This window comes from Sphaeramia orbicularis, chromosome 14 (genome assembly GCF_902148855.1).
Source record: "Sphaeramia orbicularis chromosome 14, fSphaOr1.1, whole genome shotgun sequence".
NCBI classification, from domain to species: domain Eukaryota; kingdom Metazoa; phylum Chordata; class Actinopteri; order Kurtiformes; family Apogonidae; genus Sphaeramia; species Sphaeramia orbicularis.
Window position 1 is genome coordinate 45,445,345 of NC_043970.1, and position 16,286 is coordinate 45,461,630.

Genomic DNA, 16,286 nt, shown 5'->3' on the forward strand with positions numbered 1-16,286 from the left:
AATGATCTTGGTAAGATTTCTTAAAATAAGATTTTCAAGATCTATTGTCTAAAAATAAGTTCTTATACCTCACTGAAAAGCTACTCTTTAGGTGATTATGTCTTATTTTAAGTGCAATGAGATATTTGGACTAGAAATGAGAAAAATACACTTGGTAAGATTTGGATTTTTTCCAGTGTGGAGTAAAAAGCAGACAGGAGCAGCCCAAGTCCTTATTTTATAACACCTTCATCTTTCTTGTGACTGTTGGTTTTGCTCTTCATTAACTTTGAATCTACTGTTCTCTGTGGGTTTTATGGCCTGTTATGATGTTTTCATGCATACGTCACATACAAGGATAGTTTGGAAAAGTGCAGCGGTTGAACTGACCAAGCCTGATGTAATCATCAATGAGTGGCATCAGCAGTGTTAACCAGAATACAATAGAACAGAATAGACTTTGTCATTTGCACAGATACATCGCAGTATAGGTGCATTGGAATTCTTGTGCGTTTCCCTGAATCACGGAATCTAAAGAAAAAAAAGGTAAACATAAACATGGCTAAAAACATAAACACAGCTAAAACATATAAAAAAAACAGTTATTGCACAGACAAACACAAATACACTCTTGTAAAATAGAGTACTGCATCAGAAAATAATAATAATAATAAAAGTCTTGGAAGGTAAAAACAAGTTATTGCTCATTTGAATTAAAGTACTGCAAATAATCAGATATTCGTACGAAAGAAAACCGTGAATCCCCTGTGTCTTTCATTTCTCCCGCTTGGTGTGTTTATCATCCTAAACAAACTGTGGCTTGATGTGAATTTGGTGATTAACACACCTCTGTTTGCTTGGTCGTTTATCTTTATAATTGTTTTAAATGTTCCACTGTTTGGCCAGTGGTTGTCACATTCTGATAATAAAGAACATTTAAAACCTTGAATAACTCTTTGGTTTCATCCACTTTAAATCAGGACAAAAAAAAATTTGCCTTTTATCTGGAAAGAAATGATGATGTGACATTTATTGCAATAAACAGAATATGAACATTTTTGCTTTTGATTACATTTCAGAATCAGAAATACTTAATTAATCTCCGGGGGGAAATTTGTGAGTTACAGTTGCTCCAACACAGTTAAAATACAGAAAGGAAGCAACTCAAGAACAAGGAAAAACAAAAATAAATAGATAAGTAAACAATGCTTAGCAGTTATGTGCTAGAAATTAACATTTATATTCACGTATTTGGCAGACACTTTTTTCCAAAACGACTCACAGGGGAAAAAACTAAATAAAAAAATAAAATACAAGTATAGATTAAAGACATAAAACAGCTGTACAATTAAAAACAGTGTCGTACAGAAGAATTAAAAGGCAAAATGATTGACTTAAATACAAGAATAGATTAAAAAGACATAAAAACAGATGTACAATTAAAAACAGTGTCGTACAGAAGAATTAAAAGGCAAAATGACTGACTAAAATATAAGAATAGATTAAAAAGACATGAAAACAGCTGTACAATTTAAAAGCAGTGAAATAAAAATACCAAGTAAAACAACAGAATAAACATAATAATACATTTAAAATGGAATGTTTGAAAGTGCTAGGAAATGTACAGACATGTACAAGAGATTTGCATCCATATTTCCCAGCTCTGTTTCACTTCAGTGATTTTGACCGAAACTAAATGACTTTTATTTTGTTCGTGAACTTTCTGCTCAACCCTCTCGTCTCCGTGTCTCAGGTAAATAAACTGAAGCGGGACCTGGCCTGTATGAAGCAGGAGCTGCAGTACAAAGAACAAGGCTTCGCGACACTCAAAGAGTAAGTGTTCATCCCGACGCAGCTTCACTCACAACATTCAGCCACTGTTTTACCTCTATTCCGTGTGTGCTCGCTGTCTGCGTGTGCTTTTGTTCATGATTGTGTATTCACTTCCTCACTCGGCCCACCTGAGTGTGTTCGCTGAAGGGCACTCTGACACTTGTACTGTCGACTCTGGGAAATGAGCCCCTCGTGTTAGGCTACCACCGGCTCTCCTAATTTAATGTGATGAGTCGAGTAAGACAGTCTGAATCTGACTCGAATAGTAAATGCACATTTGACCTTCCTTCATTCTTCAGTTTCACCTGCCGCCTACATGCACTGATTGGAGAGACTTGTTAGGTAGAGAGGTGAAGGGTCTTGGAAAAACCCTCAGCTGCTTCTCAAAGTTAATGAAACATTTTTTTTACATTATTCTTCTTTTAGTGAGTACTGGGAAAAGTATGTGGACACACTGAATTCAGGTGTTTCTTTTCTAACAGGGGTCTGGGATACAAAACAATAATGACTAATGTCAGAATATAGTTTTATATTGGAATAAATATCATTTCATTGGTTAGTTTGGTCTAAATTGTTATCTTTGTTTCCAAAATGCCTCAGATGGTTTTTACTTCATTTCTCTCAACATTGATTTTGTTCTTTTTTTTTTTTTTAATCCAAGACTATAATTTAAAATGTTCTACCTCTAAATTTCTAAAATATCTTTCATGCTCTGACTGTAAATAGTAATTTTCTTCCACAACTAACCTTTTACTTCCTTCACATCTCACTTGGGAAGAAAATCTCTCATTAAACTGTAAGGAAATATTGACGTTTATATCTGAAATCAGCATGAACAGGACATCTTACAGCTGTAGACATGATGTGTCCCAATAATTTTGTACATATGGTTTATAAACATCAATATTTCCTTCCATATCGGAGGCATTTAGGAAGCAAAGGTAACAATTTAAACAAAACTAACCAATGTAATGATATTTATCCCAATATAAAACTGTATTATAACATTAGTCATTATTGTTTTGTATCCCACACCCCTGTTAGAAAAGAAACACCTGAATTCAACGTGTCCACATACTTTTGTCCATATAGTGTGAGAAGAGTCTTTGCTGGCTCAGATTTAATGTAGAATACCGTAGATGTAACTCCGTTTAGAGAGCTTTCATCTGTTTATAACAAAAATCCTCTGATAGAAAAAGGTCCAATCTGACCCAAACACAAATAAGACAGAATGGTTGCACTGGGGAATAGAACTAAGGGTTAAGCAGCAGAGACTTAGCAGAGCAATTAGACTATCAGTGCCTTGATTCATATCATCTGTGATGTGTAGTGCAACTTCAACAAAAGCTGATTTAGATAGAGATCTGAACAAAAAAAAAAAAAAAAACCCAAATGCCAGCAGTACCGTAAACTCAGATAGTCTGCAAAAGAAAGTGCAAATTTTGGTGTGTTGTCATCCACTGACTGTCAGGGCAGCTGTTTTTTTTTTTTTTTTTTTGTGCTGCAAGTGGCCGTGACCTTATTTTCAGAGCCCTTATTGTTGCTAGGCTACAAGCATGGTCTTCTCACGCTTCCACATACTGTATCTGGGTAACTGTAAGCTTTAATTTTCGTTGCTCCATTGTTTTCGAATCACAGAATGTAGTTTTAAGATTTGGTCAGGTGACAATGCACTTCTTACCTCACCTGCTTGGAAATTTGCTGCAGTATTTTTGGAGGTGTATGGTCCAACTATCTGTCCTCATTAGCAGCGATCAAGCAGCTAGTGGTGCACTGTTGCTATCAACATGGCTGAACTTTTTATACTCATGGTACTGAACTGAGGACAGTCTTATCTCCACAAGGACTTGTTAAATGTACGTGATGTGGTGTGAGGAGACAGATTGAACTACAACAGATGGGACGATATCTCGTAGTTTTTAATATCAATGACATGATCGCCCCTCAGTTAGTACGTTTACATGCACCCCTTAGGCTTAGTTTAATTGGACTGTTGTCTTTGCCCCAGTATACATGCAATGGAGTGTAATCGATTTATTGTTGAACTCATATCACCTCCGCTGTTAGTGGTGATATGCACTCTTTCAGTTTGTTAACCCATGCTGTCACAGACCACAACAGTCAATGGCGAGTTACCAAGTCATCAACGCAGAGGTAAATTGGCGTGACAGTGGACAAGGTTGCAAATTTGTACATGGCATACTTTTGTGTCCACTATAGTTATTGTGCAGATCAAATTCATGCCAGGATTTAGTGCAGACCTCATGTTTATATTTCTTTATATGCATGAGTGGACTGAATTTCAGTTACATTATCTGGGTGTGTTATATCCAGTTCTGACAAGTGTAAAACTTCAATTTAGTAGTAGTAGTAGTAGTAGTAGTTTATTTCGAGCACATAGAATCATCAGATAACAAAGAATCATACAACATGGTCAAAACAAATAAATAAATACAATTTTTTTGCGCTCGAAAAGGAGTGGGAAGAAGTATAACTTATTGACTCCCACCCCCTTTTCACAAACCAATAATCAAACTAGATCCGCTTCCTTTACTTTGTTAACACACATTTTCCTCTGTATATTTTTTTACAATAACACAAAACATCCATAAAAACCGTTCATATACACTTTTTTTTAGTCACCTCATACACAATCAGATTTGCAATAATCAACCATTTTTAATATAAATTATAATATATGTATCCACTTTAAATACTTATTCCAAATACAGTGATCAATAAATATGATAGTATCTTCTTATCATGATAACCAATTAACTATAATATCTTATTTTATGCATACTTCTAATGTTCTATATTTTGTTATTATAGTGGATTTATACATCCTTTTAAATGCACAGATTGAAGATCCCCCCTCGAACAGAGATACACTGGCTTTTTATGTTTGTTCTACACTTAATTTTCTTGTAGATTTCAGTTCCCCTTAAATCATAATTACTTTATAATTACTTTGCCTGGGCTCAAACATCTCCTGTAGACTGTAGGGGAGCATATGTTCATGGGCTTTATACATTATAATAAGAGTATTCAGTCGAGCCAGCACTGTTTCGTGTACTTTTTAAGTCCAATTTCAGCTGGGCACTTACAGGTTTTTTTCACTCTGGCATTTTTGGAAACTTGTCGCGATGTGGGAAGCAGAGCTCCACGTAGCTGCAGTAGCAATAGGCGACAAATTCCCGAAAATGCCCGAGTGACCTACCGGCTCTGTTTGTAAACAAATGGATTGTTTATGGTGGAGTACACTTCGAAATTGTTCACCTCGAGGGAAGAGATTAAGGTGTGTAGTCACGTAAAGACTTATGGATTTGTGATACTTAGGCTATGACTCGGGTTTTACAGATTGGATGAAAAATTGGTGACGAAACTCATGCGCAGCTTCAAGTGAGATGAGTTATTATCAAGAAAACCATGGAAAATGGATAGAGATCAGCTCTTAAATTAAACTCTTATGAGCTATTTTTGTTGTTGTCATTATATTTGTCCAAACAAATGTACCTCTAGTTGTACCAGGCATTAAAATGAACAAGAAACTGAAGAAAACAAGGGTGGTCTTATAATTTTTTCCGTGACTCTGTACTCAGTGGAATAATGAAAATAGATGATACTGAACACCCAACATTATAGCTTCTTCTTGTTTGTTGCAACAGCCACACATGCCTTTTATTTTTCCATCTAATTTCTATTCCACGCCTATCACAAACTGAAGACGTACATACCTCAGGTGAAATAGAAATCAGCTTAACGTAGAGCACACAGTAAATCAGCCCTTTCACTGTGCTCCTAATAAGCTTTTATCTTTCCTATCCTCTTATCTCTGATATGATCGTTCTGGCACCTCTGAGGTATTGTTGTACAGTACAGATTAGGATTCCCACACTGTTCTGTTGCCGACTTTGCCCACTTTAACAGCGTTCTGTAAAAAAATTCCTGTGTGTAAATGTGAAACCTGAACTGAAATCCTCAGCGCTGTAAAGTGTTGCTTATCTCCTCAGTTATTGCCTCAGCATTTATCGCACATTCCATCCGATCATTAAACACCTCTATAAAGGCACAGCGCAAAAGCAGAGCGTGAATTAGACTGAAACAAACCACCTATCCGGCCTATTCCTACTCCTCAGAGTGAAAAGTTATTCCTCAGAAAGGTGTACCATCACTCGGGGAATGTGGATTTTCATTCGTTCTTGTTCTTTTTATGTCACACCGGGGCTTGTTTTTTCGAAATTCAGTGTATTGGAAAGGCGACATGCCGATCCGCTGTTGTTGGGTCGGTGCTGAATTGAACAGGAATATCCGGTCTGTTTGTCTAGCCTCCCGCAGCACAGCGAGAGTGTCAGGAGGATTAAAGCGTAGCTGAGGCAGAGCAGTCGGACGGCATTCCTCAGCCACTTTCCTCTCCTGTTACAGTCATCAGACGGCGTTTAGCAGCCAATCACTGTTTGCAGAAATACGAATAGGCTTAGGCTGGAATGCAGCGAGTGATACACTCAGCTCCTGATAAGATTTCACAAACCACTGGTGCATAGGAGAGTGTTTTATGGTGTTTTCCGATATGGAAAAAGCAAAGCCACAGTATGATTAAGTGGCAGTCGTGTTTAGGTGTACACTGTAAAGCCCAAAAAATTGTATGTACTATTGTGTACTTTTGGTTTGGGTTTTGTCTATAGTTCCACTTAAGCGTACAGTTTTCCTTCAACCCATTCCTTTTACATCATATCTGTGAAGGGAAATGTTAAAATTGGGTTTGGTTTTGTGGCAGATTCAGATGTTAGGGCGGCAACAATGAGTTTTAGATTAATGTGATTATAATAGGAAACTGTAGTAGATTGCACCATTACTGTCTATTACAGTGGGTGTAATTAATGTGAAAGTCCCACATTAGGGTCAGTGTTGTTTTTTGTTTTTTCTGGGCTTCCTGTCGAAACGTAGCAGATAATCGTCCTGCACCCTAATGCTGGATGCAACCCACTGTAAAATGGAAAAAAAAGAGAAAAAGAGCCAATTCTGTTTTGAGCCACTGTAGAAATCTGATTCCTTATTAATGGCTCATATATACATCACTTATTTTTCATCTACATATTAGTTTTTTTTCCCCTAAATGTCGTAAATGTATGTAAATGTGTTAAGTTTATTAGAAATCTGCTTCTTTAGGAGATGCTTGGTGTGTAGTCTTTGGTGTCCCCTAATATTTGTGGAACGTTGGGACATTTTAGAACTGATAACTGTTGTTGTTTTTAGGCTGTTTTATGTTGTTATTTTGAATATAGTGTTACTGTTTGTAACTAAAGTCAAAAATGTAAATAGCAAAAAAAAAAAAAAAAAAAAAAAATTAATGGCTCATTTTACGTTAACTTGCATTCTACATACTACAGTTAATTTATTTGGCAATAATGGACGAATGAAAACTTTCATATAAATTCTGTATTCTATTTCTGTGAGTAGATGCTCCAAAATTGAGCTCCTAAATGTCTACATGTCTGTTTGGCAGATATCTTCCACTCCTTTGAACCCAACTGGTAATACGTCTGATCGAGTCAACTTATTTTCTTTCTTTCTTTCTTTCTTTCTTTCTTTCTTTCTTTCTTTCTTTCTTTCTTTCTTTCTTTCTTTCTTTCTTTCTTTCTTTCTTTCTTTCTTTCTTTCTGTCTTTCTTTCTTTCTGTCTTTCTTTCTTTCTTTCTTTCGGATCCCCATTAGCTGTGCCATAGCTACAGCTATTCTTCCTGGGGTCCTTACAATAATCTTTACAACTAGTCAATGCAAATAACATACAGTATAATCATACAAAACAATTTTTCGCATATGACATAACATGAAAGAAAACAAATAACAAACAAGATACAGACACGACAGCTCCTTTCGGTCAGCAGCGGTATAGTATATACAGTACATATATTCAGTTAGCCCAAGAATCAATCATTTATGGTTAATAGATGCTTCTTGACTAACTTCTTGAATTTTGTTTTACAGTTTTCTTGTGTGATGTGTGCCGGTAGTTTGTTCCATTCTTGCATAGCTCTGTTTGTTACCATTCGTTTCATTGCGTTTGTTCTTAATTTGGGTCGTGTAAAATTACTTCTGGTCACCTGCCTGGTTACATAGCTACGCCTATCTGAACTAAAACAAACATTTTTGTACAAGACGGATGTTTTTTTTATGTTATAATAATATTTCTAAAGAAAACCAGTAGTGAATAAAGTAATCTTTTTTTAACGGAGAGCCAGTTCAGGTGGTAATGCATGGCAATAACATTTGTTCTGTAGCCACACTGCAGTGCAAGCGGCTCTATTTTGTGCAATTTTGCAACTTTTTAATATTTTCTAGTGTCACATTTGGACAGTAATCCAAGACTGACAGTACTAATGGGTTATTATTCTAATGATTATGATTATTATTGTTGTGAGTGTAATATTAGGAGTCAGTGTTGGATCTTATTGATAGCTTGAGGCTGAATGGGTCCAAATCTTGTGAAAATCATATCGTTTTAGTCTGAAACTATTTTGTAGCACTCGGTTTGGGAATCTTTATCTGTTAAATGTCAGCGGTCAAAGGGCATCTGGTAATTCGCTCAACGTTTCTGTAATTATAAAGTGACATCACAGAGACGCTTTTTTTTCAAAATGCAGAATATACCAAATAAACCACATGCTACGAAGTGTAACTGAGGGTTTTACATGAGTCCTTATTTAAATGTTTCATCTCTTTGTGGCTGTAAATCATTCATTGTGATTTTAATGATCAAACTGTTTATTATACTGTTTTCACCCAGAATAAGTCCATGTTTGAGAAGGACTTAGAGAGGATTACTTGTTCTCCCTGCCTGTTACAGACGAGTGCCTCCCTCCCATACTTCCTCATTCTCTCTGTACCTTGTTCTCTCTCTCTCTCTCTCTCTCTCTCTGTCTGTCTGAACCTCCCTCCCCCTTCCCTCTCTGAAGAATGTGGAAGGACCTGTTATTCAGATGCATGCATGACTTGCTGATGACAGGCTTTGCATAGCTGCTGCTGCCTCTCATGGCTGTTTCTTGCAGCGTCTCTGCTATCTGTCGGTGTTGCAGCTGAGCCTTTCTCATTCTGCCCGGAGACAAATAACAGTATCTCCGGTATCGTACCTGGAAATTACCTGTTGAGCAAACATTTGTTTTTGTGCTTAAGACTCATTACACACACTTTAAATGTCAAGTGAATACAGTTGTGTCTCTGTTACAGTCATAGTAGCATCTGGTTTCTGCTTTGGCTCGACAAATTTTGGTGTAGTTGTTTTTTTTTTGTAGGACAGCAGACATATTTTTCAGTTTTAGGCTTTTGTATTAGTTTGAATTTTTCAGGTGCTAGGTGGAAGCCTCGATTTATATAAGGGCTGAAAAATGGCGGATGAAAAAAAAATACATGACATCAATATTTACATAGAAGTTCAAATTAATAGACCAGAACTCGTGACTAAAATATAGGACATTCAGGAGTCAAAGGGAGAAAACTGATGTTACATTAAATGAGAGTAGTCGCTTTTTCATTGGACATATGCGCAAAACTTCAGCGATATTTACTAAATGTCAAAAAACAGAAGTGTGTAATGTCGTTTTTTCCATTAAATCACAAATTTGTTAATTTATTATTGAGATGACACAAGAAGTCATTCCATAAGCATTATGACGAATGTATATTTCGTGTCGATTTACAGATATATTCATTATTATTTTGTATTACCCCTCTATCCCGTACTAAATTAAAAAAAAAAAAAAAATTGGTTTTCTGGTGTGTCCACACATACTGCACCATGTTTCTTTTAAAAACTCTTCTTTTTTGCTTGTTGTAATGTCCGTCAACATCTGTTTTTTTTAAATTCAGGTGGCTCTAGTTGCGGAAAAAGGTCTTTCCATTGCAGTTTTGCGTGATATGGGCCTAGCTATTGCGCTACGCACGAAAAACCACCTCTTGCCAGGGCAAAAACTTTTAATTGAAAAACGTTTTTTCTTCAGGTACATTTTTAAGTACAAGTTATATTCACGCAATTTGAGGGTCAATGGAAAAGCAACTAATGTCAGTCCACTGCATTTAAATACTTTACATCAGGAGATTAAACTGAAGGAACTGGTCTCTTTAAATGCATTCAAAGTCATTCTAAATCAATGGGAAAAGGATAAATCGGGATATAGATCTTTTTCTAATTGATTGAATCAGGTTCTGCTTTGAGATGCTTTTAAGGAACATTGTTGTGAGCCTATGCTTTTAGTACCTTTTAAATGATTGATGGTGTTTTATATGTATGTTCTCAGTTTAATGATTTATGTCTAGTTTTAGAACTGACTTTTATTGTGTTTTATGTATATTTTTAGTGTGGATTTACGGCTGTGATTTCCATTTTGTGTAAATTCTGCTGCTGCTGTCTTGGCCAGGACACTCTTGAAAAAGAGATTTTCAATCTCAATGACCTTTTTCCAGGTTAAATAAAGGTTAAATATATAAAATATAAATCTAAAACATGTATTGATGGGTGGATTCTCGCTTCTTAAATGTGATTTCTTTCCTTCACTTTCGCAGTAAACTGATTAACTTTGGGTTGTTGTCATAATGAGGCCTTGAAAAACACCTTTTCACTGTTTTCCAACATCAAATAGACAAAGAGAATAGAGAAAATAGCCTTATAAGAGCAGCATGGGTGGCATTAAAACAGAATTACACTTTTATCACAAATATGTTCAGATATATAGCGATAGTCATGCTGTTTTTTGTTGCTGTCGATACTAAACATACTTCGAAAACCACAGCAGACAGAATAAAAGTTCTTTTTTTTTAGGTCTTGGGTCAGTGGCCTTTGGTTTGCTTATACGAGATATTTTTTGTGCCCCGCTGCTAACATGAATGTTTGTGGAAACCCACTGATCAACGCACTAGTGTTTTAGCCCTTGTGAAAGCTTGATTTAGCGGTAAAATATGTGTGAGGAAAGGATATACTGTTCCACCATCTGCACCCAGAGCGAGGGTTTCTGGTCTTCCTCCAGTTCGAATGAAGCCCGATGAGTGCCTGCCAGTAAAAAGCTGCTCTGAAGTTATATGTGAAAATGATTCGCTTCTGTGGGTCGATATTGAAAAAGCAGCTTCTTTAAAGTCGCCAGATCCTTGATGATGTTTTTCAGGTAGATGATGCAAGTTTTAGAGCTCATGGCAGGATGTTTCGCTGATGCAGGAGAGTGTAATCATGCGCTACAGCTCCATCGCAGCGCATTGAATTGTCATCCAAACTTACTCTTCTCATCTGTCTCATCTGTTTCTCAGGATTGACCAGAAGGTGTCCAACAGCCCGTATGGCTACAAGCTGCAGGAAGCTCAGGCAATCCTCAACGAGGTCCGCTCCATCCGAGACGCCATCAGCTCCGGGGAGAAGGAGAAGCAAGAGCTCATGCAGGTAAAAAGGCTTTTATCATGAAGACATTGCAGAGGAAAATTGAGTCACTCTAATTATTTTATAGGATTGTGCAAAGTGGAGATCAGCCAGCTCTAAAGCTCTCATATTCGACTCACTCAAAAAAGTTTACATTGTTATTTGTCCAGGGCTTTTTAGGTCAGTTACATTTTTATTCTTTTTTTATTATTATTATTATTATTATTATTATTGTTATTTTAAATTATATATTTACATTAACTTAGACATAAGGAACCACACAGACATAATATTAAAAAAATAGCAAACAAATTATACAACAAACCTATTAAACCCCCAAAAAAGAAGAACCCCCCCCCCCCCCCCCCCCCCCCCCCCCAAAACACAACAACAAAAAAACCCCAACAACAACAAGATAAATAATATTATCAACTCCTCTTTACAATGCTCAGGGCTGATTAAGAGTTAATATAATGTGTGCTAACGACACATTTCGCTGTCAAAAGGAAACATTTTTATTCTTGCATTTAAAAGCAGTTTAGTTTGGTTATTATATCATATAAGCATTTATGTTAAAGGGGTGATATTTTGCTTTTTTAAATGGAATTCTTAATTTTCAAACATTTCCCTGTGGTCTACATAAACTGTAAATGCTCTGCTTGGGTCTGAATTCTTCATTAATTCAACTCCACAGGCCCATCTTGAACCCTATTTTTGAGTAATGACACAAAATAGGTGGTTTTGAGCGCTGGCCCTTTAAATGCACATGACCCCACCCCCTCCAGGTTGTTAACTGTGCTTTTTGCCCCGTTCAACCACTTAAATTCGTTAATACAACCGACAACTGAACATTTTATGTAACTGACTCAAAGTTTGGACATATTTTCAGCATGGGCTACAACCGCTGCCGACAAATAAATATGTCGTACACGGAGAAATGTTCGTCGGAAGTCTTGACCTTATGTGCAAATGTCGTGATGTAAATAGTTATAAAATGTAACAAATTAAGCAGGAATTAAAATGGGTTGTGGAAATCCACTCAATTTTTGCCAGAATGAATATAAAGATAGTTTTGCAGCCCCTGGAGGGTTCAAATTCAAACTTTATGAACTATTAGGGTCCAAATACACAAATAAATGAACCAAAGACTAATAAAAGTGGGTTTAGATAAATATGACCCCTTTAAATAACATGTAGTATCAATTGAAACAAACACCTTGCTGTGTTCATATGAATCCCTGGATTTTATTATTCATTAAAAAAAATGAACACAGAACAAGTGCATAAAGATGCCTTCTTATCCTCAGTGAGACAGCCTTTATTTTGAGGTTTTTCTTGGAAATCCTGCACAAACAGCTGCTGGGTCTGTTTGATGGTGCTTTGGAACACAGATAAAGTGCACAGGGTGAATTTTATAAAAGACTGAGGAAGTTGTTTTCCTCGGAAAAACTTTTTCCCCTTAACACAAGTGTTGTTTAAAAAAACTCCCACAGGAAGTAATAGAGAACATTGACTTCTCCAGCCAAAAACTCATGGTACTGATACTTTTGTGTTTTAACACATAACTTTTGCTATCTGTACACCCAGCATCTCTCTGATTCTGCTACTTAAATGTTATCTTTTTCTGATTTCTTAACTCCTCTGTAGTTGTAAACTGAAGGTATTTGGATTGTGGACCAAATACCACATTTGATGGTGTCATCTTGGGGAAAAAAAATATAATTTTAAAACCATTTTCTGACAAACAGCTGCTTCATTAAGTGAGAAAGTAACCAACAATAAAAATAATTTTTTGTTGCAGCCCAAGTGTGGATATAATCTAACATTCAGTTATTCATTCATTATATTAAATCATTAGACAAGGTTCCCGCAGGGTCTTTGAAATGTCTTGAAAGTCTTGAATTTACAAATCTGCATTTAAAAACAAAGTCTTTAAAAGGTTTTAAATTTGATAAGGTAGGTCTTAAGTTATGCGGCCATAAACTTGTTTGCTGTATTGTGTTTAAATGTGTCTGTTAAATGTCCAAGCTACAAAGAAGGTAATGTTAGTCTACTCAGTTCCACTCGTTCCAACCTGACAATTCAGGTTTTTGGGTCGAAATTAGGAACCAATTATCGTTAACTTTTCAACCTCCGGTGAGAAATGATCGCAGAAGATTCAGTTCTGAGTATGTACGTAATATTGAATCTGTGCTGATATAATTAAATATGTTTTCCTAAATTCTAGGAGTCACAAATTTTTGCCAGTACGGCCGTGAAACAGGCTGTGAAATGGGCATGGAATTCTGTTCTAAGTAGTCTTAAAAAGGTCTTAAAAAGTCCTAAATTTAACTTGTAGAAAACTGTAGGAACCCTAGACTACACCACTGATTCACTGGAGTGAAATGTGTGAGTAAACTCCACTGTCCATTACCGTATACACCGACATAGTGTCTCATTTACAGTGAGGTTTTCCTACATTAATGATTAGGACCTTCAGTGATGAAAGATGGAGAGTAAATAGAATCTGAAGAATCAGAAGGATGTGATGGAGACAATGGGAGCAGTGTACAGGGGTTGGACAAAATAATGGAAACACCTTCACCTCAAGATGATAATGCCCCAATCCATACAGCTAGAATTGTTAAAGAATGGCATGAGGAACATTCTAATGAAGTTGAGCATCTCGTGTGGCCGGCACAGTCCCCAGACCTCAACATTATTGAGCATTTATGGTCAGTTTTAGAGATTCAAGTAAGACGTCGATTTCCACCGCCATTGTCTCTAAAAGAGTTGGAGGGTATTCTAACTGAAGAATGGCTTAAAATTCCTTTGGAAACAATTCACAAGTTGTATGAATCAATACCTCGGAGAATTGAGGCTGTAATTGCCGCAAAAGGCGGACCTACACCATATTAAATTATATTTTGTTGATGTTTTAAGGTGTTTCCATTATTTTGTCCAACCCCTGTAGATGACTCTCAGATGACTCTCTAAAGATTGCATATGTGCGTTAAAACACTTCACCTTATATCAGAGTGAAGGGGAACACCAGATGTAGTAAAACACATTTAGTGACTCAGAGGAGTTGATGCTGCGGGGAGCCAGCTGCTGGTTTATTGTCGCGCCTCAGTTGTTGTGATGACAGCCTGTCGAGTTCATTCAGGAGGAGACGAGGGCGTTGTGTTCACTTTGAGGATCGCTGTGAGAAAAGCCTTAAAACGAAGTGAAAACAGTTGGGTCGATAGCATTGACTGTTTTCAGCTGCATGCACCAGAGAGTCACTTTACTTTTGAAAGGTTTCTGCACATATGCAAAAACCTGTTAATATCCAAGTCTTTGACAGTGTCTACGAGTAGATGTGTTTCCTCTTCTGATCAGAGATATGTACTTTTCTTCATTCTTTCATTCATTCTTCAAAATTCCATTCTGTTGACTAGTTGGATTTTGTCCAATGCACCGTGGACAGAGATGACCTTAAACCAGTGTTTCTCAAACTGTGGGGCAGGCCCCCTAGGGGAAGGATGAAGGCTTGCCAGGGGGGGCATGGGGTCATTCCTGGGTGTTTTTTTTTTTTCTTCAGGTTAGAACATGGAGCAGGTGGAGCTAATGTTTTAGCGTTGGAGCACCCTGGACTCATTTTAGGGACGTAAACCAAACCAATCTACTGCCATAGTGATCTGTCACTAGACTAGACAAAGAGTTTAGGTTTGGACAATGGACAAGGATTAGACTAGAAAAGAAATATGTGCAATGTTTGTGTTTTTGCACAGTTTGCACACTTTAATGCACTTTAATGTTCTGAGATGTGCAATGGAAAGGGACTCATTGACACACTGATATTGTTAAAATGTTCATCTTTGGAACCAAAATTTGTCTGTTTTTCTAAAAAAAGGAACTTTATTGTCTGACAAACATTTATGTCGTACTCGGAGAAATGTTCGTTGGAAGTCTGGACCTTATATATGCAAATGTCGTGATGTAACTAGTTATAAAATGAAAAACAAATTAAGCTGGAATTAAAACAGGTTGTAGAAATCCACTGGATTTTTGCCAAAATGAATATAAAAATAGCTTTGCAGCACCTGGAGGGTTCAAATTCAACCTATACGAACTATTAGGGTTCAAATATACAAATAAATGAACCAAAGACTAATAAAAGTGAGTTTAGAATAAAACAAAATATGACCCCTTTAACTTCTATTTACTTTACTCTCATTATTGAGCATATTAATAAGGAAAGTAACTGGGCAGCACATCCTAGTTGTTGATCAGTTATGTTAAAACGTGCCAGTGAGGACATCTGTTTCCTGACCTGCTCATGATTAAACTGAGTTTTTCTGGGTCTTTTGAGATAAACAGGAGCATTTTGTGTTGAAGTATTTATGAAACATGCTGAGCTTTGTAAGAGGGAGAGTAGGTTAATAACCCTCTTCTTTGCCTTTCCTATGGTGTGAGAGAAGGTGAAAAACATGTCGACCTTTTTGTTTGCATCCAGTTTCTATCCAACAAACAGACTGTATCTGTATTCGCTTTGGGGCTCGGACGCAGCTGGAACGCACAGCATGTGAGCATCGGTATTTACAGAACAGTATCATTCAGCAGAGTGGATGCCCACAATATTATGGTTCTTAATTCATCACATCCAACGAGATTATTCTGCTAACGTGACCCGTATCAAATCTGGAGTGTTGTCATGTTCTGATTAATGAATGTGGAATATGAGGAAGATGGAAATAGATAATGTTTGCCATTTAATATCTACTTGTTTTGACTCTCTGCAATGATGTTTTTGTTTTTAATCTTTTTAATGTCCTTCATCATTTATTATGTCGAGGCAGCGTTACGGTCCAGCTCATCCATATTTCCATATTGTGCTGCAGTCTGTATTAAAGTTGCACGATGGGAGTGTTTTGTCTGCTCGTATGCTGCAGGTGTATTGTGTGAAAGTCTGCAGAGAAGAGGCGAATAATAAACAAAACAGTCTGGTAATTTTTGTTTTGTTTGGCTCTGACGCAAAACTGAGAAAACCAAAAAAATGATGGTTTGTAGGTGTTTTGTTGTTTGTTGTAAATCGGTATTAAAGCCCATCTGGG

The 16,286-nt window shown here is 36.7% G+C and overlaps 1 protein-coding gene across 1 annotated transcript in view; it reads left to right on the forward strand.

Moving 5' to 3' along the window:
• wwc1 (WW and C2 domain containing 1) overlaps window positions 1-16,286 on the forward strand; it is a 100,077-nt gene that overhangs the window by 34,781 nt on the left and 49,010 nt on the right. Inside the window, exons 5-6 of the mRNA XM_030154742.1 lie at window positions 1,733-1,812; window positions 11,106-11,235. Of these exons, the coding sequence (XP_030010602.1) occupies window positions 1,733-1,812; window positions 11,106-11,235 (210 nt within the window). The remainder of the gene's footprint in view (window positions 1-1,732; window positions 1,813-11,105; window positions 11,236-16,286) is intronic.